At 36.9% G+C, this 25,727-nt stretch overlaps 1 protein-coding gene across 2 annotated transcripts in view; it reads left to right on the forward strand.

Moving 5' to 3' along the window:
- Nucleotides 1-25,727, forward strand: part of HCFC2 (host cell factor C2) — a 39,089-nt gene that overhangs the window by 5,357 nt on the left and 8,005 nt on the right. For both annotated transcript variants that reach the window (XM_023189767.2, XM_023189824.1), the window contains exons 4-13: nucleotides 6,288-6,496; nucleotides 7,597-7,681; nucleotides 9,367-9,473; nucleotides 9,579-9,767; nucleotides 13,690-13,857; nucleotides 14,784-14,836; nucleotides 20,519-20,696; nucleotides 22,463-22,666; nucleotides 23,463-23,536; nucleotides 25,430-25,567. In XM_023189767.2, the coding sequence (XP_023045535.1) occupies nucleotides 6,288-6,496; nucleotides 7,597-7,681; nucleotides 9,367-9,473; nucleotides 9,579-9,767; nucleotides 13,690-13,857; nucleotides 14,784-14,836; nucleotides 20,519-20,696; nucleotides 22,463-22,666; nucleotides 23,463-23,536; nucleotides 25,430-25,567 (1,405 nt within the window). The remainder of the gene's footprint in view (nucleotides 1-6,287; nucleotides 6,497-7,596; nucleotides 7,682-9,366; nucleotides 9,474-9,578; nucleotides 9,768-13,689; nucleotides 13,858-14,783; nucleotides 14,837-20,518; nucleotides 20,697-22,462; nucleotides 22,667-23,462; nucleotides 23,537-25,429; nucleotides 25,568-25,727) is intronic.

Consider the following 25,727-nt stretch of genomic DNA (forward strand, 5'->3'; position numbering starts at 1 on the left):
CCTTGCCCTGCAACCCCCGATATGCCCTGGTGTGTGATGTTCCCTTCCCTCTGTCCATGTGTTCTCATTGTTCAACTCCTTCTTATGAGTGAGAACATGCAGTGTTTGGTTTTCTTTTTCTGTGCTAGTTTAGTTTGCTGAGAATAATGGTTTCCGCTTCATCCATGTCCCTGCAAAGGACATGAACTCTTTTTTTGAGACGAGTCTCGCTCTGTCGCCCAGGCTGGAGTGCAGTAGCGCAATCTTAGCTCACTGCAAGCTCCGCCTCCTGGGTTCATGCCACTTTCCTGCCTAAGCCACTCGAGTTGCTGGGACTAAAGGCGCCCACCACCACGGCCGGCTAGTTTTTTGTATTTTTAGTAGAGACTAACGTGGGTTTGCACCGCGTTAGATGGTCTCGATCTCCTGACCTCATGTTCCACCCACCTTGGCCTCCCAAAGTGCTGGGATTACAGGTGTGAGCCACCGCGCCTGGCCAAACTCACTCTTTTTTATGGCTGCAATATTTTTTTCTTTTTAAGCCCAAATAATATTCACATAGTGTTTTGATCATTGTCATTCTAGCACTCAAGCTTTGGAGATTTAGAGTCCAAAGGGCTGTTTTCTGATTCAGCGCTTATCATGTGTGTCCTTTAGAGCAAATAATCTAAGCTTGTTTCCTTCACTGTGAAATGGGAGTGATTAAATACCTGTTTTACAGTGTCATTGTGATAGTGAAATAAGATCATTGGTGTAATTTTCAAAGCACTTTCAAGTTGCCATAGCATATAATACAGTAGAGTTATTAACCATTATGTCTTTTTACTTGCATTAGATTGATGGTAGGATCTTAACTTTTTTTCCAAACTGTTTTAAAATATAGAAATACTAAAATATCATGGAAAATTTGGAAACTGTAGAAAAGGAAAAAAAAAAATTATCCCACCACAGTAATACAGATACTTTTACTTTTCTGTTTGTTTGTTTTGAGACAGAGTCTCGCTCTGTCACCCAGGCTGGAGTGCAGTGCTGCGATCTCGGCTCACTGCAAGTTCCGCCTCCCGGGTTCCCGCCATTCTCCTGCCTCAGCCTCCCGAGTAACTGGGACTACAGGCGCTCACCACCATGCCCGGCTAATTTTGTTTTTGTGTTTTTTTTAGTAGAGATGGGGTTTCACCATGTTAGCCAGGATGGTCTCGATCTCCTGACCTCGTGATCCGCCTGCCTCAGCCTCCCAAAGTGCTGGGATTACAGGCGTGAGCTACTGCGCCCGGCCAGTACTTTTACTTTGAACATATGTCTTTTAAAAAAATTTTTTCATTAAACAGGTTTTTAAAATAACACTGGTAAAAAGTCAAGAAATTGGAAAGTGTACAATGTTCTTTCAACAGCACTATCTCCCAACATAGGCAGATGCACATAATTCAATTTGATGTACATCTTTTGGAACCTTTTTCATGTAACACTTTTCATGTACCCTTTTTCATATATTAGCTTTTGTTAGGTTATTGTTTATAATGGGGCAGGCTTCTCAAGGTTATTCTACTTCAGAGGGCCAGTAGGTGCATACAATTATGTACAATGCTTTTTAAAGCCTGTGTTCAAAGCACACATTCATTTCTGGTCACATTCTGTTAGTCAAAGCCAGCCATATGGCAAAGGCCAGAGTTAGTGGTCTAAGGATATATACTCTGCCTACTGGGAAAGAATGGGAACACATTAATACGCTTCTCCATACAGATCTATCTATTTTCTTTTTTTTTTTTTTTTTTTTTCGAGAAAGGGTCTTACTCTGTTACCCAGACTGGAGTGCAATGGCACAATGTCAGCTCACTGGAGCCTCCACCTCCCAGGCACAAGTGATCCTCCCACCTCAACCTGTTTAACTTCTTAAGAAATTCTACCAAATTGCTTTCCAAACTGACTACACCATTTTACATTCCCACCAGCAATATATAAGGGTTTTAATTTCTCCACCTTTCCTAATAGTCATTATTGTCTGTCTTTTTTATTGTTGCCATCTTAGTGGGAGTAAAGTGGTACCTCATTGTGGTTTTAATTTGCATTTCCCTAATGATTAATAGCGTTGGACATTGTTTCATGTGCTTTTTAGCCATTCATGTATCTTTGGTGAAATTTCTATTCAAATATTGTGTCTGTTTTGAAATTGATAGTTTTCTTATTATTGAGTTGTAACAGTTCTTTATATATTCTGGATATAAGTTTTATGTTTTGTTTTATTTTTTAATCAGAAATGTGATTTGGCCAGGTACAGTGGCTCACACCTGTAATCCCAGTACTTTGGGAGGCTGAGGCCAACAGATCACTTGAGCCCAGAAGTTTGAGACCAGCCTGGGCTACATGGCAAGACCCTGTCTCTGCAAAACATTAGAAAAGTAGCTGGGTGTAGTGGTATGTGCCTGTGGTCCCATCTACATGGGACGCCAGCGCAGGAGGATTGCTTGAGAGCAGGAGGCCAGGACTACAGTGAGCCATGTTTACATCAGTGCACTCCAGCCTAGGCAACAGAACAAGACTCTGCCCCCCCCCCAAAAAAAGTAAAATTTGTGCAAAAAGGCTTACTGGGATTTTTTTTGAGATGGAGTCTTGCACTGTCACCCAGGCTGGAGTGCAGTGACGTGATCTCGGCTCTCTGCAAGCTCCGCCTCCCGGGTTCACGCCAGTCTCCTGCCTCAGCCTCCTGAGTAGCTGGGACTACAGGCACCCACCACCATGCCCGGCTAATTTTTTGTATTTTCAGTAGAGATAGGGTTTCACCGTCTTAGCCAGGATGGTCTCGGATCTCCTGACCTCGTGATCCGCCCATCCCGGCCTCCCAAAGTGCTGGGATTACAGGCATAAGCCACCATACCCGGCCCTTACTGGGATTTTGATAGGAATTTCATTGATTATATATTAGTTTGAGGAGAATTGCCATCTTAGTAATATTGGGTCTGCCAATTCATGAACATGGGATGTTTCTCCATTTATTTAAATCTTTTAAATATTCTCTCAGCAATATTTTGTAGTTTTCAATGTATGTGTTGCTCTTTCTAATTTTGATTAATGTATTCCTAAGTTTTTTATTCTTTTTGAGGATATTATGAATCGATTTGGTTTCTTTCTTTCTTTTTTTTTTTTTTGAGGAGGAGTCTCGCTCTATCGCACAAGCTGGAGTGCAGTGGCGCGATCTCAGCTCACTACAAGCTCCGCCTCCTAGGTTCAGGCCATTCTCCTGCCTCAGCCTCCCGAGTAGCTGAGACTACAGGCACCCGCCACCATGCCCGGCTAATTTTTTTTTGTATTTCTAATAGAGACTGGATTTCACCATGTTAGCCAGGATGGTCTTGATCTCCTGACCTTGTGATCCACCCACCTTGGCCTCCCAAAGTGGTGGGATTACAGGCGTGAGCCACCGTACCCAACCGATTTAGTTTCTTAATGTCATTTCTGGATTGTTCATTGCTAGTATATAGAAATACAGTTGGTTTTGTTATTTATCTTGTATCCTGTGACCTTGCTGAATTCATTGATTATTTTTAATATTTAAATGGATTTCAAATTTTTTATTACTGTTGATCCTTAGGAGTTCTTTACATACATATTTTTCATACGTTCCAGATGTGTTTTCTAAGTCTTCTCTTTGCCTTTTTTTTTTGAGACAGCGTCTAGCTCTGTCGCCCAGGCTGGAGTGCAGTGGCACGATCTTGGCTCACTGCAACCTCCACCTCCTGGGTTCAAGTGATTCTCCTGCCTCAGCAGGAGATCCCAAGTAGCTGGGATTTTAGGCGCCTGCCACCACACCCAGCTAATTTTTGTATTTTTAGTAGAGGCGGGGTTTCACTTTGTTGGCCAGGCTGGTCTCGAACTCCTGACCTCATGATCTGCCTGCCTCGGTGCTGAGATTACAAGCATGAGCCACTGTGCCCAGCCTACTTTGCTTTTTTTAAAAAGGGTTTTCAGTTTAGTTTTATCACGTTTGACAATATTTTCTTTTATGGCTTTCTGGTTTTGAATCTTGCTTTGAAAGACTCTCCTTCAGGAATATTATAAAAATAAATTTTCTGTATTTTCTTCTAGTACATTCATAGTTTTGTTTCTGTTTAGAACATTAATACATTTGTGATATACTTTTGTGACTAGTGTGAGGCTTTTTCTTTTCCTAATTGATTTTCAATTTTCCCAACACCATTTATTAAATAAGCCATTTTTTCTATTGATTTGAAATTCCATCTCTGTCATATCTTTATTGTATAAATGTGTCTTTCTAGGCTTTCTAGACCAGGGGTTGCAAACTATATCCTGTGGGCCTGCTGTCTTTTTTTATTAATAAAGTCTTACTGGAACACAGCCATCCCCATTCATTTTGTATTGCTGTTGGCACCTTTCATGTTGAAACAGCACAGTTGAGTAGTCACAATAGATTATATGGCCTGTGAAGCCTAAAATATTTACTGTTGGACCCTTTACAGGAAACATTTGTTGATTCTTGCTCTATACTCTATTCTGTTTCATTAATATATTTACCTTTCTATCATTAATTGTGGCATTTGCTATAGGTTGTTGGTATGTGATTTTAATAACATTAAGGACATTTTCTTTTCTTTTCTTTTCTTTTCGTTTCTTTTTGAGACAGAGCCTCACTCTGTCACCTGGGGCTGGAGTACAGTGGCATGATCACAGCTCTCTACAGCCTCGACCTCCTGGGCTCAGACAGTCCCCCTGCCTCAGCCTCTTGAGTAGCTAGCTGGGACCACAGGTGCATGCCACCATGCCCAGTTAATTTTAAAACTTTTTTTTTCTTTTTCATAGAGACAAGGTCTTTCCATGTTGCCCAAGCTGGTCTTGAACTCCTGGGCTCAAGTGATCCTCCCACCTTGACCTCCCAAAGTGTTGGGATTATAGGCGTAAGCTGCCATGCCTGGCCAAAATGTTCTTAAAGTTCCAGCTTATTAGTTTTATTTTTCTCTCTTTTTAACAAGAAATGTATATTGAGATAGTTTAAATTCATTTTGCAGCTTACTGTGTCTCTCCTTTAATCTATGAATTTTGTGAATTTTTTCTTTGCTGAATCACATTTCTAACATTTATTTATAATACCTATGTTTATTAGCAATTTTGCCTGTATTATCTGGGGGAGTAGGGTTTTATTGTAATCTGATTTGAGTATCAGGATTATGTTATCCTTGAAAACGTAATCAGGGTTATGTTCTGAGGTCATGGAAAGCCCTCCATCTTTTATTATATTTAAATAACGTAATTCCTTGAATATTTAGTAGAAATTTTCCATATTTACCTGGGATTGGTATTTGATCTTTGATTGCCTTTTCAATTTCTTCTTTAAGTATTGGCCTATTTAGGTTTTCAACCTTTTGTAATTTTTGGTAATTTTTTTTTTTTTTGAGAAGTTACCTATTTATCTAGATTTTTAAATTTATTTCTAAAAGTTATAAGATAGCCAGGTGTGGTGGTTCACACCTATAGTCCCAGCTGCTTGGGAGTCTGAGGCAGGAGGATCATCTGAACCCAGGAGTTCAAATCTAGCCTGGGCAATGTAATGAGCCCTGTCTTAAAAATAAAAAATATATATATTTATTTAAAAATGTTTTAAAGTGGCTGGGCGCGGTGGCTCAAGCCTGTAATCCCAGCACTTTGGGAGGCCGAGACGGGCAGATCACGAGGTCAGGAGATGGAGACCATCCTGGCTAACACGGTGAAACCCCGTCTCTACTAAAAAATACAAAAAACTAGCCGGGCGAGGTGGCAGGCGCCTGTAGTCCCAGCTACTCGGGAGGCTGAGGCAGGAGAATGGCGTAAACCCAGGAGGCGGAGCTTGCAGTGAGCTGAGATCCGGCCACCGCACTCCAGCCTGGGCGGCAGAGCGAGACTCCGTCTCAAAAAAAAAAAACAAAAAACAAAGCAATCACAAACCAGAAACCAGTCCAGAATCAAGGGAAGGGAACATAGACCCAACTTCCTGATGGGAAGAGTGTCAGAGGATTTGTAGCTACGTTTTTAACAGCAACAGTTGACAAGTTGTCATTGATAAGAGTGTTGGCTAAATGATAACAGGAATTATTTTTAATCTTTTCTGCTCACTACTGAGCTCCAGAAGAGTGCCTGGTACATAGGAGTGTTTGATAAGTATGTATTGTATGAATGAGGTTTGGGGTTTCTGCTCTCCTAATGCCTTTCTGTACTATATGAACTTTTCATAGTAAGCACATTTTATCTTTATAAATAGAAATAAAATGCAAAGAAAGGGTATATATTATCTGAATATTTTAATTTTTCCTATGATATCCTAGATATTTAAATGATTTTTATGAGTTGGAGCTACAGCATGGCTCTGGTGTTGTGGGTTGGAGCATTCCAGTGACTAAAGGGGTTGTGCCTTCTCCAAGAGAATCCCACACAGCTGTTATATATTGCAAAAAAGATTCTGGAAGTCCGAAAATGTATGTTTTTGGTGGAATGTGTGGTGCTCGCCTGGATGACCTATGGCAGCTTGACTTAGGTAAGTTTAACTTGATTCAGGCTCAGGAATAAGGCAAATTAAAAGATGCTTTGAAAAATATTATTGATTGCAGTATTTATTGAGTTGTGCTTAGATTTATAACTAGCACTTGTGGCCCAGGGACAGCTGATGTGTTATATGAATGGTTGCTGATAAATCAGATTGAGAAAATGAATGTTTGGTTTATGATAGTAACTCTCTTGTGCGTTCTATAAACAGGGTTACCGTATGTCCTGGTTTACCTGGGATGATTCTGGTTTATGCTTATTGTCTTGTGTAATTATCAATAGTACAATACTCCCTTTCACTCTGAAAAATGTCCTGTACAGGATGATAACTTTATATGATTACCCTATCTACAGGAAATGTAGCATTAACAATGTTATTCGTGGTCAGTAGAAAACCCTTAAGTAGTTCTCTCTAAAGGGATCTTAGGAATGAATGATTGGAGACTAGTGTGCCTCTCACCTTTGACTACCTTCTGTCCAGTGTACTCTTACTTCAAATGATAAAATCTCTAATATTATTCTTAATTCAAAATTGGTGGTACCCTAAGCACACTTATTTATTACAAATACAGTCATCCCTCGGTATCTGTGGAGGATTTATTCAGGACTAAAATCCTCCCCTGATACCAGAATCCATGGATGTTCAAGTCCCTGATATAAAATGGTGTAATATTTGCGTATTCTCCCATATACTTTAAATCATCTCCACTTGAGATTACTTATAACACCTAATACAATGTAAATACTATATAAATGGTTGTTATACTGTATTGTTTAGGGAATAATAACAAAAAGAAAACATGTTCAGTGCAACCAAAGTCTTTTTGTGAATATTTTCAATCTGTGGTTAATTGAATCCATTGATGCAGGACCCATGGATACAGAGGGCTAACTGTACTAACATTAAGTGTAAATAGATTTCTGATTGGCAGTTTATGTAAGCTGGAAATGTTTAAGATAATGTTCAAATAATTGTTTTAAAATACTTTGTTTCATTTTGGTAAGTCCTTGTTTTATTTTTTGAAATTATGCAAGTTGAAGTAATTTACTGTTGTTAGATCAAGTTGCTAATATAATTATATTTACTTTTAGAAACTATGTCGTGGTCAAAACCAGAAACTAAAGGGACAGTGCCACTTCCACGAAGCCTTCATACAGCCAGTGTTATAGGAAACAAGTATGGTGATTTTTTGTATTTTGCTTCTGTTTTTTTTTTTTTTTTTTTTCAAACAACTTAAGCACACAAAGAAAGTAACGCTAGTAGTTTCTTAGAAATAGATTATGAAGCTTAACAAAGTTTGATTGCGCTTACTGGAGCTAAAGTAATTTGTCTGTAGAAGCAAAAATACTTAATATGCCATTTTCTTATGCTCTCTCTTTTACTTCTTTGCATTCCTTGTAATACCTTGCCCAGAGTACGCTTTATGTAAGTGTAAACCTGGGTGTTGCCAAACTAATCACCTAACTCACTGTTTCCTTTTTCATATTTTTGGTATTGCTTCATTTGTACTGAGGCACATGCTCTTAATGATTATGCTTTAGATGGCAATATAGAGTTGATGGTTAGAATACAAACTCTGTAACCAGATGGCCTAAATTCAAGACTCAGCTTTGGCACTTGTCGTGTATGACCTGGGGCAAGAAAATTTAATATGTTTGTACCTCACTTTCCTTAAGTATACAATGTGGATTAAAGTAAAACCTACTTGACAAGGCTGTAATGAAGACTAAATGAATTAATACATATGAAATGCTTAGAATAGTTTCTGGTATGAAGTGAGCACTCCATAAATGTTGGCTATTACTACCATCAACAAATTCCCTTATTTGTGCAACATTGTGCCACAATTAGGAGTACTGTTTAGTCAGAATTTAATGAAATAGTTACTATTTCAGGGATTCTACCTTAAATGTAATATTTTAGGAAATAATTGTTGTAATTTAGAACCTAGTTTTGTTTTTTTTTTAAATAAACTCAAAACCAAACAGGATGGTCTTTACATTTAAACAAAATCTTATTCATTTTTATACTTTTTTTTAACTGAAGAGCCATTTTATAAAATGAAATTTTCCATTGAAACCCCAACATATAAAATGGATTTTAAAAAATAGAGCTCTGGCTGGGCATGGTGGCTCACACCTGTAATCCCAGCACTTTGGAAGGCCAAGGTGGAAGGATGGCCTGAGCCCAGGAGGTTGAGTTTGCAGTGGACCATTATCATGCCACTGCACTCTAGCCTGGGCAACAGGACAAGATCCTGTCTCAAAAAAAAAAAAAAAAAAATCTCTGATTGGCATTAAAAAAAAAAGATAGATCTCTGGTTGACATCAGGTCACATGGGCCCTGATATCTGCCTGATGAGCCTTTCTCTTCCAGCAGCCATCAGGCTTGTCTTAAGAACTCCTAGGGCCCTAAAGGAACACAGTTTAAAGTTTTTTGTTTAAGTGATATCAATGACCAAAGTTATATGAAATTTAATCCTCTTCGGTTACTATATGCATACAATTTTAAATTTGACTTTGGATGTCATAGATCAATTGAGTATCTTTCTGACTGAGGTACCCTTAGTATATTATAGGCAATCTTGATTTTTAAATATATTATAATTGAAATATTCTTCACTTTAAGTAACTTGCCAGAGAGAAATAATTGTGATTCTGTATTGCTTCATAAAATTGTAAACTCTTGAAAGAAGACCACTTTATTCATCTTCTTATTCCCATTACTTTGACAATGGTAAGTGAATGAATAGTTCTGAAGCTCTGAGTCAACTGATAGGAGAGTTTTCTATTCTTAGCACTTCAAATCCAAGAAGTAAAATGAAATAAGCTACTTTATGTTTTTGTTTTGTTGTTGCTCAGGATGTACATTTTTGGTGGATGGGTCCCACATAAGGGGGAAAATACTGAGACTTCACCTCATGATTGTGAATGGAGATGTACCAGTTCATTTTCTTACCTAAATCTGGGTGAGTTTTTTAAGAGTTACTCATTGAATTAAACTTTATTAATAAGGTAATTTTTGTAATTTTGTTAAGAACAAAAGATTAGTCATGGATTTTCTATCCTTCCAGATACAACAGAGTGGACCACCCTAGTATCAGATTCTCAGGAAGATAAAAAAAATTCAAGACCAAGACCAAGAGCTGGCCACTGTGCCGTTGCAATTGGCACTCGATTGTATTTTTGGAGTGGAAGAGATGGCTACAAAAAAGCACTGAATAGTCAAGTTTGCTGCAAGGATCTTTGGTATCTTGATACTGGTAGGTAAGAGTAATTAACAAACTTTTTCCTTTAGATAAGCACTCAAATGTCTGCCTTTTGAGACTTACTGTAAATGTTACTACCTCTGTTTCCCATAATTAAGTATGAATGGAAGAAACAATATGTGTAGTTATTCTTCACTCCTGAGAAGCATATAATTATCCTCTCCTTGAGTGTAGACTGGATTTAAAGACTCCTTTGCAAAGAATAGAGTATGGAAAGGGAAAATAGTAGCTTTACAGAAACCTGGCAAGTAGGAGAAACCTGGCAAGTACCATCTTAATCAAGTGATCAAGGTTAATATCATTAGTGATAAGTTAGTATCATTTACTCCCTAATATCATGTGATAAGTAAAAGTACCTCGGTGGTATTCCCAAATCCATAATCTCAGTCTAACTATGAGAAAATATCAGACAAGCCCAAATTGAGGGATATTCTAGATCTTCTGCAAAGAATATGTGAGCAGTACTATTCAGAAGTTTCAAAGTGAAGGAAAACAAGGAAAGACTAAGAAATAATCAAAAAGTGGAAGAGACAAAGGAGACATTACAGCTGAATGTGATTCTGTTGTATTCTGGATTGGATCCTGGAACAAAAAAAGACATTAATTGAAAAACTGGTGAAATCTGAGTTGTCTATAGTTGAGTTAATAGTATTACACCAATAATTTCTTAGTTTTAACAAATGTGCTTCTATTAGGGGAAGCTGGAGAAAAGGGAAAACTGGGGCCAGGGGGTTATGGCAATGCTGTACTATCTTTGCAACTCTTCTGCAAACCTAAAATTATTTTAAAATAAAAGGTTTTTAAAAAATAGAAGCTGGGTGCAGTGGCTCACGCCTGTAATCCTAGCACTTTGGGAAGCTGAGGCAGGAGGATTACTTGGGGCCATGAGTTCAAGACAAGCCTGAGCAATATAGTGAGACCCCCATCTCCACCAAACAAAAAATTAGCCAGGTACAGTGGCTCATGCCTATAGTCCCAGCTTCTTGGGAGGCTGAGGCAAGAGGATCACTTGAACCCAGAAGTCTGAGTCTACCTGCAGTGAGCTCTGATTACTCCACTGCACTCCAGTCTGGTCAGAGCAAGACCCCATCTCAAAAGGGGGAAAAAATTATTAGAGCGCCACAATTTTTAAAAATATGTACCTCACATCAATTTTTAATAAATATTGATTGACAGCTGTGTAGCAGGAATTGTTCTAAATGCTGAGAATATAGTAGCAAACAAGACTGATAGTGCCCCTGCTCTCACAAAGTACTTACATTCTGAGGGGGTATGACAGCAAGGAGATAATGAGCAATAGTGAAACAGATTAACAAAATAAGTTCAGTTTCTGTTAATCATGTGAATAGTGGTGTTAGGTATTGGGCACGGGAGTGGTGGCTGCTTCAGGGTGGGTAGGCAAAAAAGGCTTCTGTGATGAGATGACATGGGATGTTATTCGAATGGTGAGAAGGAGATACCCACATAAAAAGGCCAGAGAAACCACTGCAGGAAGAGGGAACAGCACATACAAGGAGTCTGAGATGGGAATACTTGGCATGTTTGGCAACAGATTTGAACTGGGTAAACAAAGAGGAAAGTGTAGGAATGGAGGTTAGAGAGATGACCACAGGACATAGGGCCTTGAATGTGGTGGTAGAATTTCTAAGTTATTTTTAAAGTGCAGCAGGAAGTTATGTGTAAGTTTGAAGGAGAGATGTGACACATTCTGATGTGCATTTTGAGATGGTCACGGCAGTTGTATGGAAAATGAATTCTAAGTGCACACTGCAAAACAAGTTAGAAATCTCTTGCATAGTCAAAAAAGTGTTTTAGACTATAGTGGTGACAATGGAGGAGGGGAGGACTGGATAAATTCAGGATACATTTTGGAGTTCTTATTGACAGAACTGGATGATAATTTGTGTGACAAGTGACAGAATGGAAGATGAAGTTTTTAGCTTGAATTTTACTGAGATAGAGAAGACTGAGAGAAAACAACATTGTGGAGAAAATCAAGAGTTCCATTTAGACCATGCTAAGTTTGAAATAAGATCAAGCAGGCATTTGAATGAATAGATGAATCTAGTGGCCATTAGAGAAATTAGATCTGGAGATGTAATATGTGATGTTACATGAGAAAAACAGATTATAAAACATATAATGACTCCAGTGTTTTCAAAATTATAAATAGAAAACTTGGAAGGACACACACCAAAGCATTATCTGAGAGCTGAGATTATACATTTTCTTCAAAGCTTTTCTGTCATTACTTGTCTGTATTTTCCACATTAGCATGTATTGTTTTTGTAATGTAAAAAGTTTAATATTAAAATTAAGATAGTTGAAAAAATAATGAAACAAGAGAGTAAATGCTTCCTATGAAAGAAGCATGCACTAGCAAGCAAGAAAAAAAGATAGAAAATTGAACTTACTGGTTCATCTTTGAAATTGGAAATTATTAACTAAAGTCTAAGGATAAGCTTCAGTCTCTGAAATTGGATGAAAAAATGTGTATGACTGTATTTTCTCTGTAGGGATTATATCACTTTGAGCAGATTCTCTAAGGGATCTATGACTTAAAAAGATTTTAAAAATTGGATTTGAATGGCCTGTTTTTCTATAAACCTTTTCATAATAAGTTTTAGATATCAGTATTATTCTAAAAGTAATCATGGCCACGATCATAAGGGCAAAATATAGATTTTGCTTTTCCTCTTGATAAGTTAGCATCAGTTTTGGTGGAAGAGGGGGCTCATCTTGTTTTGTTTTTTTCCTTCACTTTTAGTTAAACTTTGTGCATTTGATAGCATGTAAAAGAGTAATAGAATTCCATGAGGCTTTCTATGAAAAGTCACAGTTCTTTGCTCGCACCTTTCCTCATTTTACTTGCTTTACAAGCATTTATTTGTTCTTAACTCTGTTAAATGATTCTTTAGGTATTTACTTCCATATCTCTATATCACATACATATATTATTACTTTGATATATATATTTTTTTCATTTAGGCAATAATGTGCTCACTTTCTGCTATGGAAGTTGAGGATTTATCTCTTCCTCCCACCATTCCTTTTTTTTTTTTTTTTTTTGAGATGGAGTCTCACTCTGCCACCCAGGCTGGAGTGCAGTGATATGATCTCGGCTCACTGCAACCTCCACCTCCCAGGTTCAAGTGATTCTCCTGCCTCAGCCTTCCAAGTAGCTGGGATTACAGGTGCCAGCCACCAGGCCCGGCTAATTTTTGTATTTTTAGTAGAGACAGAGTTTCACCATGTTGGCCAGGCTGGTCTTGAACTCCTGATCTCAGGTGATCCGCCCACCTCGGCCTCCCAAAGTGCTGAGATTACAGGCGTGAACCACCATGCCCAGCTGGTAGTACAAGTCTTGATAAGAGGGTGTTAATTTCAGAGAAGTTATGCTTTTATAAAATATCATGTCCAACTTATCTTTGCTAACGTTAACAGAATTGCTAACATGTATGCTGTTGGCTGAAAATTGCCTCATAAAATTAAAGAATATTAGAACTTCTAAGAAAGATAAAATAATGTAGCTTTAATACTTAGCTCCCCTTGCCTCTCCCCAGCCTCCCTCAAAAAAACTCCTTCTAGGATTCCCAGCTTCCCCCAAAAAAACTCCTTCTAGGATTAAACACATTTCCGAATCTGATGACTCAGATAGTTCGGTAGTTTCGTACTGGATTGTTTTGTTTATAGATATATTTGTCCAAGAAAATAAATAAATAAATAGAATAAGAACCCCAAACTATTTTTATTTGACCTACTATAGCTCCGTTTATCTGAGTAAACTTTCCTTGTCTTGGTAAGCAGATGAAATGTTCATTGCTGATGTTTTCAAAGCTCCAGTCCAAACGAACTATATCAGCAAACCATTTATACACTGGAAACTTAAATGTATAATATCTTTATTGTTCTATAGAGAAACCACCAGCACCATCTCAAGTACAGCTGATCAAAGCCACTACCAACTCCTTTCATGTCAAGTGGGATGAAGTGTCTACAGTTGAGGGCTATCTTTTGCAGTTGAGTACGGACTTGCCATACCAAGCTGCATCATCAGATTCTTCAGCAGCACCAAATATGCAAGGTAACATAATTTTCATGCTTAAAGTATGTGTGCTCACATGCTTTTAAAAATATACACTGCAGGCAAGGCATGGTGGCTCACGCCTGTAATTCCAGCACTTTGGGAGGCTGAGGCAGGTGGATCACCTGAGGTCAGGAGTTTGAGACCAGTCTGGTAAACATGGTAAAACCCCATCTCTACTAAAAATACAAAAATTAGCTGGGTATGGTGGTGCATACCTGTAATCCCAGCTACTTGGGAGGCTGAAGCAAAAGAATCACTTGAACCCAGGAGGTGGAGGTTGCGGTGAGCTGAGATCATGCCACTTCACTCCAGCCTGGGCAACAGGCGAGACTCTGTCTTAAAAAAAAAAAAATATACACACACACATGCATGCACACATATACTGCAGTACGTATATGTGTGTGTGGGGGGGAGGTGTGGGTGTGTATACATATATATATATGTAGAATATCTGCATAAAAGTCTGTTGATTAGGTTTGGTTTAAGAAATTTTATGGCATTAGGTCCATGCCTGATAATACATTGTATTTCAGTTCTGAAACTTGGCTGTCTTACCATTATGATGTAGTAGAATACATAGAAACGTAGGATAGATTGTGTTTTCTGCAGTTCATTTTTATGTACTTTCCTAATTTGACATATTACTTGACTTCAGCAGATTGGCTTTAATTTGCTTTCATAAATATCTCAGCTTTTCAAAAGTATTTTTAACTAAATAGGCCTTGGAAGTAAAAGCAAACACAAATTTTGCACATTTTTCCAGAGAGAATTTCAGTCAACTTAAGCAAACTATTAAGAAAATATATAACCTTTGGTAAAGATACTACTTTTAAAACTTTAATATGTAACTTTAAAAATATTTAATTATATTTTATTGAAGCTAATTAAGAGCATATCAGTCTGAACCTTTCTCATTCCTGCAGGAGTCAGGATGGACCCTCACAGACAAGGCAGTAATAACATCGTTCCTAACAGTGTAAGTAAAAAAGTGTATGAAGGTAATTGGATGTTTATGGTTATAGTTTCAATTTGTATTCAGATTTTTAGCATACTACTACTCTAGAAGAGGGGTCCTTAATCCTGCCTGCACTTGAGAGTTATCTCTGAGCTAAACAAACAAACAAACACACACACACAGATTCCCAAGCTCTTCCTCAAATCTAGTGAAGCAGAATCTTTAGGAAAATGCCCAGGCAGCTCTGTTTTTAAAGAAAGCTTCACAGCTCACTGTGACAGAAGCCTGAATTGAAAACCCCAGGCCAAGAGAAGCCTAGCTGCATTACACAGAGCATCAGACTAATTCAATGTAATGTGTACTTACATGTCTATATTATGCCATTTCTAAATGTCACACAGACATCTAAAGATGTACTTTAAAAATATGTATAAAATATTTTCTTTACTATGTATTTTGTTTACTGAAAAATATTAGTTACTGAATTGAACACTTCTGAGGTTATTTCTTGTTTATGAAGTGCATCATAGTAGGTCTTAGTAGAGACTAATGAATATGCTTACTAAGATTATTTTTATTTGGTAAACTGCCGTCTACCTCAGTAGACTGTTTTCAAGGAAAATGATGTAGGTATTGACTAATATGTTCTGAGTATAACTGAAGACCAGTAAAGGCATAGGTCCAGAAGTATATCATGTCATACTTATAGTGTGTCAGGAAGGTGTTATTACGAGTAAAGCTCATACAGTTTGTAAGTAGCCTGTCATATTAGACATAATATTTCTGTTATATGTAGTCATATGTTATATGTTGATTATATACTATGTATGTGTATATGTATGTGTGTGTGTGTGTATCACAAATTTAGATGATACTGTAAAGCTTATGATGAAGAGCAGTGGTTTCCTACCCTGTCCCTACCTGCTCTTGATTTCTGTTCTCTAGAAGCAACTACTTTAAAGTATCGTAGCTTTCTTTTAGTATCTAACTATGCGCAGTTGTCCTTCTGTATCTGCAAGGCATTGGTTTCAGGACCCACCCCCCCCACAGTCCCCTCGATATTCAAGTCTTGTAGTTGGCCCTGTGGAACGTGCAGATGCAAAAATTCGGCCCTCTGTATCCACAGTTTTTGCATCCTGCGAGTACTGTATTTTCCGTACGTGTTTGGTTGAGGACATGGAACCCACAGATATGGAGCACCAATTGTATTTCTTAAAAATAATCCACGGCCAGGCGCGGTGGCTCACACCTGTAATCCCAGCACTTTGGGAGGCCGAGGCGGGTGGACATGAGGTCAGGAGATTGAGACCATCCTGACTAACATGGTGAAACCCCGTCTCTACTAAAAAAATATACAAAAAATTAGCCGGGCATGGTGGCAGGCACCTGTAGTCCCAGCTACTTGGGGGACTGAGTCAGGAGAATGGCGTGAACCCAGGAGGCGGAGCTTGCAGTGAACCTAGGTTGCACCACTGCACTCCAGCCTGGGTGACAGAGCAAGACCCTGTCTCAAAAAACAAATAAATAAATAATAATCCACAAAGAAATGGACCCTCACAGTTCAAACTCATGTTGTTGAAGGGTCTACTTTTAGATGAATTGTCTTCAATAATGAAAGATGACAATTTTAATGATCTCTTACAATTCTGCTTCATCCCCTCCTTTCCTGTTCCCACATCCTTCACGTATTTTTAGTAGAATTATGGCTTGATGTTTACACTATGATGGTGAAACAGTTGCAGGTGAGCCATGTAGTGTGCTATGAGAATTACTCCTTTTTCATGCAACTTTGTTTTTCCTGGCATTAACTGCCTCACTTTTTCACTTGCTTGGTTTTCTTCTTCTCTATCGTTAATTCATAATCAAATTTTCCAAAAAGTTATAAAACTTAAGATATTTGGACATAAAGGTAGTTTCTTTTTTCCACCCTTGGAACAATTCCTCCTGGAGCCCCCTGTCCTCATGTACTGGTTCTTCTCTAGGCCTGCTGCACAGCTGTTACCTTAGAACTACCTTCTCTGTTTCATAGTAGGAATTTATCTTTCCTGTGTTACAGCCCATATTTCTTGACCTTATTTCTTCCTCTTTCTTTGTGTTTTCCTTTATTTTGTTGCAACCCCCTGAGAAGTGGGCTTATGAAAAGTAAAGTTTTTGAGATCTTGCATATCTGAAAATGTCTTTAGCGTATTTAACTGATAGTTTGGCTGGTTTATAGAATCCTATATTGGAAGTTTTTTCCTCAGAAATTTATAGGAATTTTTGTAGTGTCTTTTAGCATTTGGTGTTGCTATTGAAAAGTGTGATGCCATTTGTATTCCTGATCCTTTATATATGACCTAATTTTTTTTTTTTTTTTTTTGAGACGGAGTCTCGCTCTGTCGCCCAGGCTGGAGTGCAGTGGCTGGATCTTGGCTCACTGCAAGCTCCGTCTCCCGGGTTAACGCCATTCTCCTGCCTCAGCCTCCCCAGTAGCTGGGACTACAGGCGCCCGCCACCTCGCCCGGCTAGTTTTTTTGTATTTTTTAGTAGAGACGGGGTTTCACCGGGTTAGCCAGGATGGTCTCGATCTCCTGACCTCGTGATCCGCCCGTCTCGGCCTCCCAAAGTGCTGGGATTACAGGCTTGAGCCACCGCACCCGGCCATGACCTAATTTTTTATCTTTTTATCCCCAGTATTCTGAAATTTCAACAATGATGTGCCTTAGAGTGTATGTATGTCTTCATTTAGTGTGCCTCACCCAGTGGACCCCATTGTTCTGGAAACTCATGACCTTCATTACTGATGATTTCTTCCCTCAATTTCTTTTCATTTTTTTTTTTTTTTTATAAACTAGTCCTCTGATTTTGCTTTTTATTTTCTGTTTTCTCTGTCTATTCCAATTTTTACATTTTAAATATATCCAACCACATTTTTAATTTCTAAAAGCCTCATTTTATTCTTTATTTCTGTTATAGCACCCTATTCTTGTTTCATAAATATAATATCTTTCCTTCTCTCCTGAAGAATTATACTTTAAAACATTTTGGAGTTTTAGTCTGCTCCTTATTATGTTTCTTTTTTGCAAGCTCCTTTTTATTTTTTAATGTGTTTTAATCTTGGGTTTCCACATTAGAGGTTGTCATCAAGTGTCTGCTGATGCTTGGCTGTCCCTTTATATTTAAAGTGAGGCTTTAAGAAAGCCTGGAAGGCCTATGCATGTGGATGTGGCTTATTGCTTAGTAAACCTTAACAAGAGTAAGTAGGTGGGGACCAACTAATGTCAATATCTGTGGGTCTTTTTTCTTAGACCAATTAGTTTCCCCTAAGAATTCTCCAACCCCTTGCTTAAGGGTTATGAGCCTGGCTGTCAGAATCTGGGAGCTTAGTAAGGGGATTGTAGTGAAGGTATATTTCTGTTCAGCATTTAGACTTTCATTTAATTCCAATTTTCAGTATGGCACCTCTCCCCATACTTGTATCATCCTCATACTTGTATCACTTGTGGGATACTGTAGTGTAGTCTAGAGACTCACATTTCAACCTTTATACCTATTTTCCATCTTCAGCTAGAATGGAGGAGAGGAATTTCTCTGCCTTGGTATGCTGGGAGAGCAGAACTAGGGCTACAACACTTCTTAAACAGGCTTCTGTGTGACAAATTTCCAGCATTTTCTTGTACTCTGCACCTCTGCCACCACTGACTGCCCTGGGCCCTGGGGCACAAACAGGCCACATCTTAGTGACTTTCCACTTAGGAGAAGGCTCTTAGCTCCAGCTGTTCTGTTTTACATCTTATCTACTATTCTCTCTCCTGCCATTCTCTTTTTTCTTAAAAGGTTGTAGCTTCATACTTTAAAAAATTCCTTTTTTGTCATTTGAATTGGGTTTTGGAGAAATCTCCTGAAGCAAATGTGTTTAATCTATCATGTTTAATGAAAATTCTCAGAATTTATTTATACTTATTTTATAAAATTTCAGTTAGACTGAGTGTCTGATTTTAAGCAGAAAGCACATTCCAGATGTAAGGATTTTGAAATGAAATAAACCAAATTCAAATTCTAGCTGTTACTTACTAGCTACCTGCCTGTAGGTTTGTAACTTAAAGTTCTGTTAGTATCATTTTCTTCATCTATAATAGGGGTCAAGTTATCTTACTAATAGGATTCTTGTGAAGATTAAGTAAGATCCAGAGTTTATGGATATATATAGTACACTGCCTGCCATAATGCCTGGCATAGTTGTGGCTATCATCATCATCATCACTTATAAACAGTACCACCACCAATTAAGGGCAAGCACAGGGCATATTATAGACAAGTATCCTCAGAGCCATGAGAAATTATGAGCTGACAATAAAAATAGAGACAGAAAAGTAACAAAAAACAGGTAATTAGAAAGAACAACAGTATTAGGGTATTTGAATGAAGCCAGGTCACTTTTATGGTTAGGTAGACCTGTAGGTATAATAACTGATAATTCACATTGATAACTTGAATTATCAAAACATTTTAAACCTAGCAGCTGGGTTCTGTGGCTCACACCTGTAATCCCAACATTTTGGGAGGCCAAGGCGGTAGATCCTTCAGCTCAGGAGTTCAAGAACAGCCTTGATAACATGGCAAAACCCCATCTCTACAAAATATAGAAAAATTAGCTGGGTATGCTGGTGTGTGCCTGTAGCCCCAGCTACTTGGGAGACTGAGGCAGGAGGATTGCTTGGCAGGTGGTGGCTGCCGTGAACTGTGATTGTGCCACTGCAGTCCAGCCTGGTCAACAGAGCAAGATCCTGTGTCAAAAAAATAAAAAATAAAAAAAATAATTTTTTTAGGCCAGGTATGGTAGCTCACTCCTGTAATCCCAGCACTTTGGGAGGCTGAGGTGGGTGGACCACCTGAGGTCAGGAGTTCAAGACCAGCCTTTGTCAATATGGTGAAACCCCGTCTCTACTAAAAATACAAAAAATTAGCCAGGCATGGTGGTGGGCGCCTATAATCTCAGCTACTCGGGAGGCTGAGGCAGGAGAATCACTTGAACCTGGGAGGTGGAGGTTGCAGTGAGCTGAGATCGCACCATTAGACTCCAGCCTGGGCAACAGGAGCAGAACTCCATCTCAAAAATACTAATAATAATAGTAATAATTTTTTTAAAAGTTTGAATGTGTTTATTATGGTGTGTTTAAGAAGGTTAAGAAAAATGTAATTAGGGAAATTCTTATCCAAAATACCTCATGCTATAGGATAATTATATGTGTATGTATGAAATCTTTATATGGAAAACTCAGTCATATAGAATAGTTTATTTGCTTGAAGATTCCATATAGCTGAGATTTTACTTTTGGAGTTATCATATTTTTAGGATACATGTCTGCCCTTTAAGAAAATTTGACCAGACCCAGTAGCTTTGTTCTCTCCTGTGTTATATATGTATTTGCTTGTGATAGTAGCTACCACTTATTAAAATGTAGATTTTTTTTCCTCAAAATATACTCTCCCTTTCCTCTTCAAAACGGATCTTTTGAGTGTGGAGATTAAGTGAAAAGAAATTGTTTTCTTAGAAACTATTATAAAATTGAATAAAAATCCTGTAGAAATTAATAATGTAATTTTTGGGTGTTTTATATTCTGATAAAATATTTAAATTGTAAATTATTTTGCTTGTTTTTTACATGTATTTTTATTTCATTGAATATTGCTTACTACAGTAATCTGTTATATTTCTTGTAGATCAGTGATACAATAAACAGCACAAAAACTGAACAGCCAGCCACAAAAGAAACTTCAATGAAAAACAAACCAGACTTTAAAGCACTGACGGATTCTAATGCCATTTTATATCCATCTTTGGCATCGAATGCTTCTAATCATAATAGTCATGTGGTGGATATGCTAAGGAAAAATGAAGGTAAATGGATGACATTTTAAACTAAAGCTTTTTATAAAATTGGTAGGGAATTTAATAGTCATTGAAAAAGTAAATGTTGTACAGTTTTGATCCCTTTTCCTAATAGCAAAAAATTGCCGTATTCAACCTGGTTAGAATGATGTTAAAATACTAAGTAAGCACTTACCAATAGTAATGATTGGTTATGAACTATGGAATTTAAATGAGGCAAATTTTTTTTAAAAGAATAGCCTCTCCATCAGGAAGAACTATAGTAGAAAATGATTAGGAGACTTGTTAGGGATTCTTTTAGGACTCCAGGAGATGCATAGAGACTAAAGCAGTGGCTGACTCCAGGAGATACATAGAGACTAAAGCAGTGGCTGAAATGGAGAGGAGAGAATTCATCATTTAAGAGACTTTTAGAAGGTTTCATCTATTAGACTTGACAGCTGGCTGTATATGAGAAATAAAAATGAGTTGAATATGACTCCCAATTTTTTGGGTTGGATATGAGAGTAGGTAATGATAGTCTTCATCAAAATAGGAAATATAGGAGCAAGAACGGATTTTGGAAAAGATAGGTTCAACTTGGAACTCTGTTTTTGAGGCACTTCAGGAATATACTGGTAAAGATTTCTAATGGGCAGTTGGATACTTAGGCCTGGAGTCTAGAAGGCAGTACTAGGCTAGAAACATAAATTTAGAAATTAAGAGTATTTCAATGTAATCTCCAAAAGAGCAAGGATCTTGTTGACTTGTTCACTGCTAGATTCCTAGCACCTGGTGCAGTGCCCGGGAGATATGTATGGATTTGGGAATGGTATTTAACGCACAGAAAAATATGTAAGGGCAACAAGAAGAAGGCTTAAGTTTGTGAGGCATGATCTATGTCTGCCTTATTTCACCATTATAAAAACAAATACAATATCTCATACATGGTAGACTTCACTGTTGTGGAATAAATGAATATACGTCCTAGGGGGGAAAAAAAAAACAGTTTCAAAAAGGAGTATGTGGTCAGCATTGTTTACAGTGCAGAAAAGTCAAGTAAATGAAAATTGAAAAATACCCCGTAGAAATCACTGATGTTTGCCAGAATTATTTTATTAGAGTAGTGTGCTAGAAATCAAATTTTGGGGAGACCAAGGAAGTATAAACTGCTCTAAAGGGAATTAGTAAAGGGAGAGGGTAATTGATGGGAATTGTTGGGTAAACGAAGAGGTGTGTTGTTTCTTCAGGAATTTGATGATGTTTATGGGCCAAGGACCAAAAACTACTGACAAAGAATCTGAAAACCCTAAAGAGAGAGGAATGATTAATGAGGGTCCCAACATATAGGGGAAGGAATGGGACCAAGAATACAGGAAGATATATTCAGATTTTTTAGGACAGAGGTCAGCAAATCTTCTGCAATGGAAGATAGGGAGGATGAGCACAATTATTAGTACAATTCCAGTTTGCAGCCAGAGAAGGCAAAAAATTGAGATAATTCATGCCTAATGACCTCTAATATTTTTTTCCTGAAATGAAGGGCAGAGCCATTTGATCTATGACTTAGTGTTTAGAATGAACGAGGAAGGTAAAAAGTTGGATATCCATTATGGATATAATGCACTTTATTTTTCTAAACATTTTATGCCTAGTGGTTAATTCATACTAATACTATTTGTGGTGCTCATGTATGATTTTAAAACTGAAAGTACCAAGAATCATATGACAAGAACTATAAGACACAATTATCTGCAGATGTTATGTTAATAATTACCTTTTCCCTTTTATTTTAGGTCCTCACACTTCAGCAAATGTAGGTGTTCTAAGTAGTTGCCTGGATGTAAGAACAGTAATTCCTGAAACTTCTGTATCCAGTACTGTTTCCAGCACACAAACTATGGTAACCCAGCAGACCATTAAAACTGAATCATCCAGTACAAATGGGGCAGTTGTTAAAGATGAAACTTCACTAACAACATTCAGTACCAAATCTGAAGGTTTGAAATGTGTTTCACATACTGTATTTTGAGCCATTTATGTATGTAAATTCATCAAACTTACTTGTCTTAGATGGGAATTGCATTTCATCTTGGAATTTTGTTATTAGTCATTTCAACTTAATTTCTGTGAGCAAGAGTTTTCATTTGACCTAAATTTAACTTTTAGAATCTTTAAGAATTCTCTTTAGTTTTTGTTTTCTTTCAATCATGACTTTATGGATTTTGACCATATATTTACCTGTATCAGCTTTCATCTTTCCAGAATGTAATGTAAACAGATAAAGCATTTCAGTTAAAATTGTTTTATAAAATATTCTCTGCATAAAATATTTAGATTAGCACACACTACTGAAATACAATCAGAATGTGTCTTTCCTACTGTGAATAAATTTAGCAAACTGTTTTTTAGACAAGATTGGTTCTAGACTGTGTATTAACAATTCTTCCAACTTGCTTGATTTCTAATTTGATAAATTATTATTCTTTTGAAATAGGAATTATATTGCATCTTTAGTAAACATTCTCTGAAGTTCTAGCTAGTCATCAAACCCTTAAAAAGTGAAGTTTATGAATTGTTTTGAGTTAAAGGGTCAATATTACTACTTATTGTCAATAATAGTACAATACCCTCTGGCTGTTTTTTTATTGTGATAAAATACACATAACATAAAATTTGCTGTCTTAGCCATTTTTAAGTTTACAGTTGGTGGCATTAAGTATATATTTAAAAATTATATTTTAATGTATCTGATAAGTTATATAAATCTTATCTGATAAATTGTTTAATTTTTAGTTGATGAAACATATGCACTGCCTGCAACGAAGATCAGCCGTGTAGAGACACATGCTACAGCAATGCCGTTTTCTGTAAGTACATGACCTGGTGATGATGCATGTTTACACATGATTATGTACTTTTAAATGCTGAGCAACTTCTAAATAATTTCATAAAAAGATTCTCAGGTCTCAGTAATGAATTGACATACATTTAGAAATAAATGATTGAATAGGAAAATGTTCACAGTATAATGTTTAGTGAAAAAGCTGGATAAAAAATAACATGTGTTGTGTTCCCAATTTTGTTAAAAAAATACATGCAATTCATACATTTATACTCTCACATGTACCCACACATGACCACTCTAAAATCCAGGTGGGGGGCCACAGATACTTTTTACTTTCTTCTTTATGCTTTTTATATTTTTCTATAATGAAATGTTATTTTTATAATCAGAAATGTGTATATGTATATATACATACATATATGTGTATATATGTGTAAATTACATTAATGGTTAAAAGATAGGATGTGTTATGGAACATAAAACTTGAATGGCTGTATTGCTAGCTACGTAATAGGAGCACAACAGAATATTGCAATAGTGGATTGACATAAATGTAGGGTAGCCCAATAATCTCTGATATTTGGTTGTTTTATGTAGGCCAAATTTGGTATGCATGGCACCAAACTTGAAATGTCAGGAAAGTGCCTTACAAATATACCAAGATTGTCTTACTTAGATAAATACAAGGATAAAACATACATATATATACTTTTGAGGGGTTTTTTTTGTTATTAGTCATTTCAACTTAATTTCTGTGAGCAAGAGTTTTCATTTGACCTAAATTTAACTTTTAGAATCTTTAAGAATTCTCTTTAGTTTTTGTTTTCTTTCAATCATGACTTTATGGATTTTGACCATATATTTACCTTTATCAGCTTTCATCTTTCCAGAATGTTAAGTCCTAGTGTTTTTAGACTCTTCTTAGGGAAGGATTACTAAAATGAATTTTTTTTCTCTTGAGTCTATTTTGCCATGCATCAGCCAGAATTGCATTTGTTATTTGAGTTGGAGCCAGTTGTTTTATAAAAGTTGTTGAAGAGAGTTTTTACAACAAGTTTAAAGCTATTACTCTTTTTTTAACTTTAAAGACTCTTCTAGTTAGCTCACTTTGTCATGTGTGATAGCCTAAATATTAAAAAAATGTGAATTATAAGCATGTACCTCTGCTGTTATATATTTAAGACAGAAATAAATAACTGAAGTGCACATTTGTTTTGAGCTTCTGGAAACAGTGTCTCATTTATAAGAAGATGGCTTTAAAAGGTTAGTTCCAGGGATAAGTATAATTCACTTACCACTAAAAGTAGCTTAAGGTAGAGGAAGTTTATTTGTTTTAAAACAGGATAAAAAATGTAAAATTGTTTAATCTACTCCTCTTTAGTATATACTAAAGTATATTCAAATTGCATTTTAGTTTTGAACATTTTTTCTCCTTTTAGGTTTGGAGAATCACAGGTATTTCAAGTGCAAAGATCACTGAATTTTTGCTAGTTGTTTTTGGATCTAGAAATGAGCCAGCTTGGAATGAATTTTTCTTTATTTGCTCCTTTTGGAGCAAGTTGTAATGTTAACGCTAAAGGAATTACATTTTCTGAGAGAGTCTCTGAAATGACAATGTTCTATAAAACAGCTGGCATTTTAACATATCACTGATTGGAAAGCATGCTAACTCCAGCTAGGTTGATAGTACAGAGCTACTGACTTGGAGAATGCCTGTCACTCCTGTGTTTGAATTGGCATCCCTGTTTCACTGTCAGTTGACCTAATCTGTTAAGACTTTATTTACATATGAGTTGTTAATGTTGTGGTGTTTATCCAAATACCTACTTGTAGATCACTGCATGGACTTATTAAATCTTGAAATTTTTCGTATATTCAATAAGAGTCTTCATAAATTTTTTTTCTCTGAAATTAGAAAGAGACTCCTTCAAATCCAGTGGCCACAATGAAAGCAGGAGAACGACAATGGTGTGATGTGGGAATTTTTAAAAATAATACAGCTTTGGTGAGCCAGTTTTATTTGCTGCCAAAAGGGAAGCAAAGCATCTCAAAGGTAGCTATTGATATATTTTCTACATTGTAAATTATAAGCCTCAAGGATGAGATTTTTCTCTACCAATAACTAAGAAAGGGAAAGAAAAAAATAATTAAGAATGAGATTTCTTTTTTAGAACCCTAATTCAGGTCACTTGAATGAGTAAAATTGGGATCCA

Source organism: Piliocolobus tephrosceles, chromosome 10 (genome assembly GCF_002776525.5).
Source record: "Piliocolobus tephrosceles isolate RC106 chromosome 10, ASM277652v3, whole genome shotgun sequence".
Lineage (NCBI taxonomy): Eukaryota > Metazoa > Chordata > Mammalia > Primates > Cercopithecidae > Piliocolobus > Piliocolobus tephrosceles.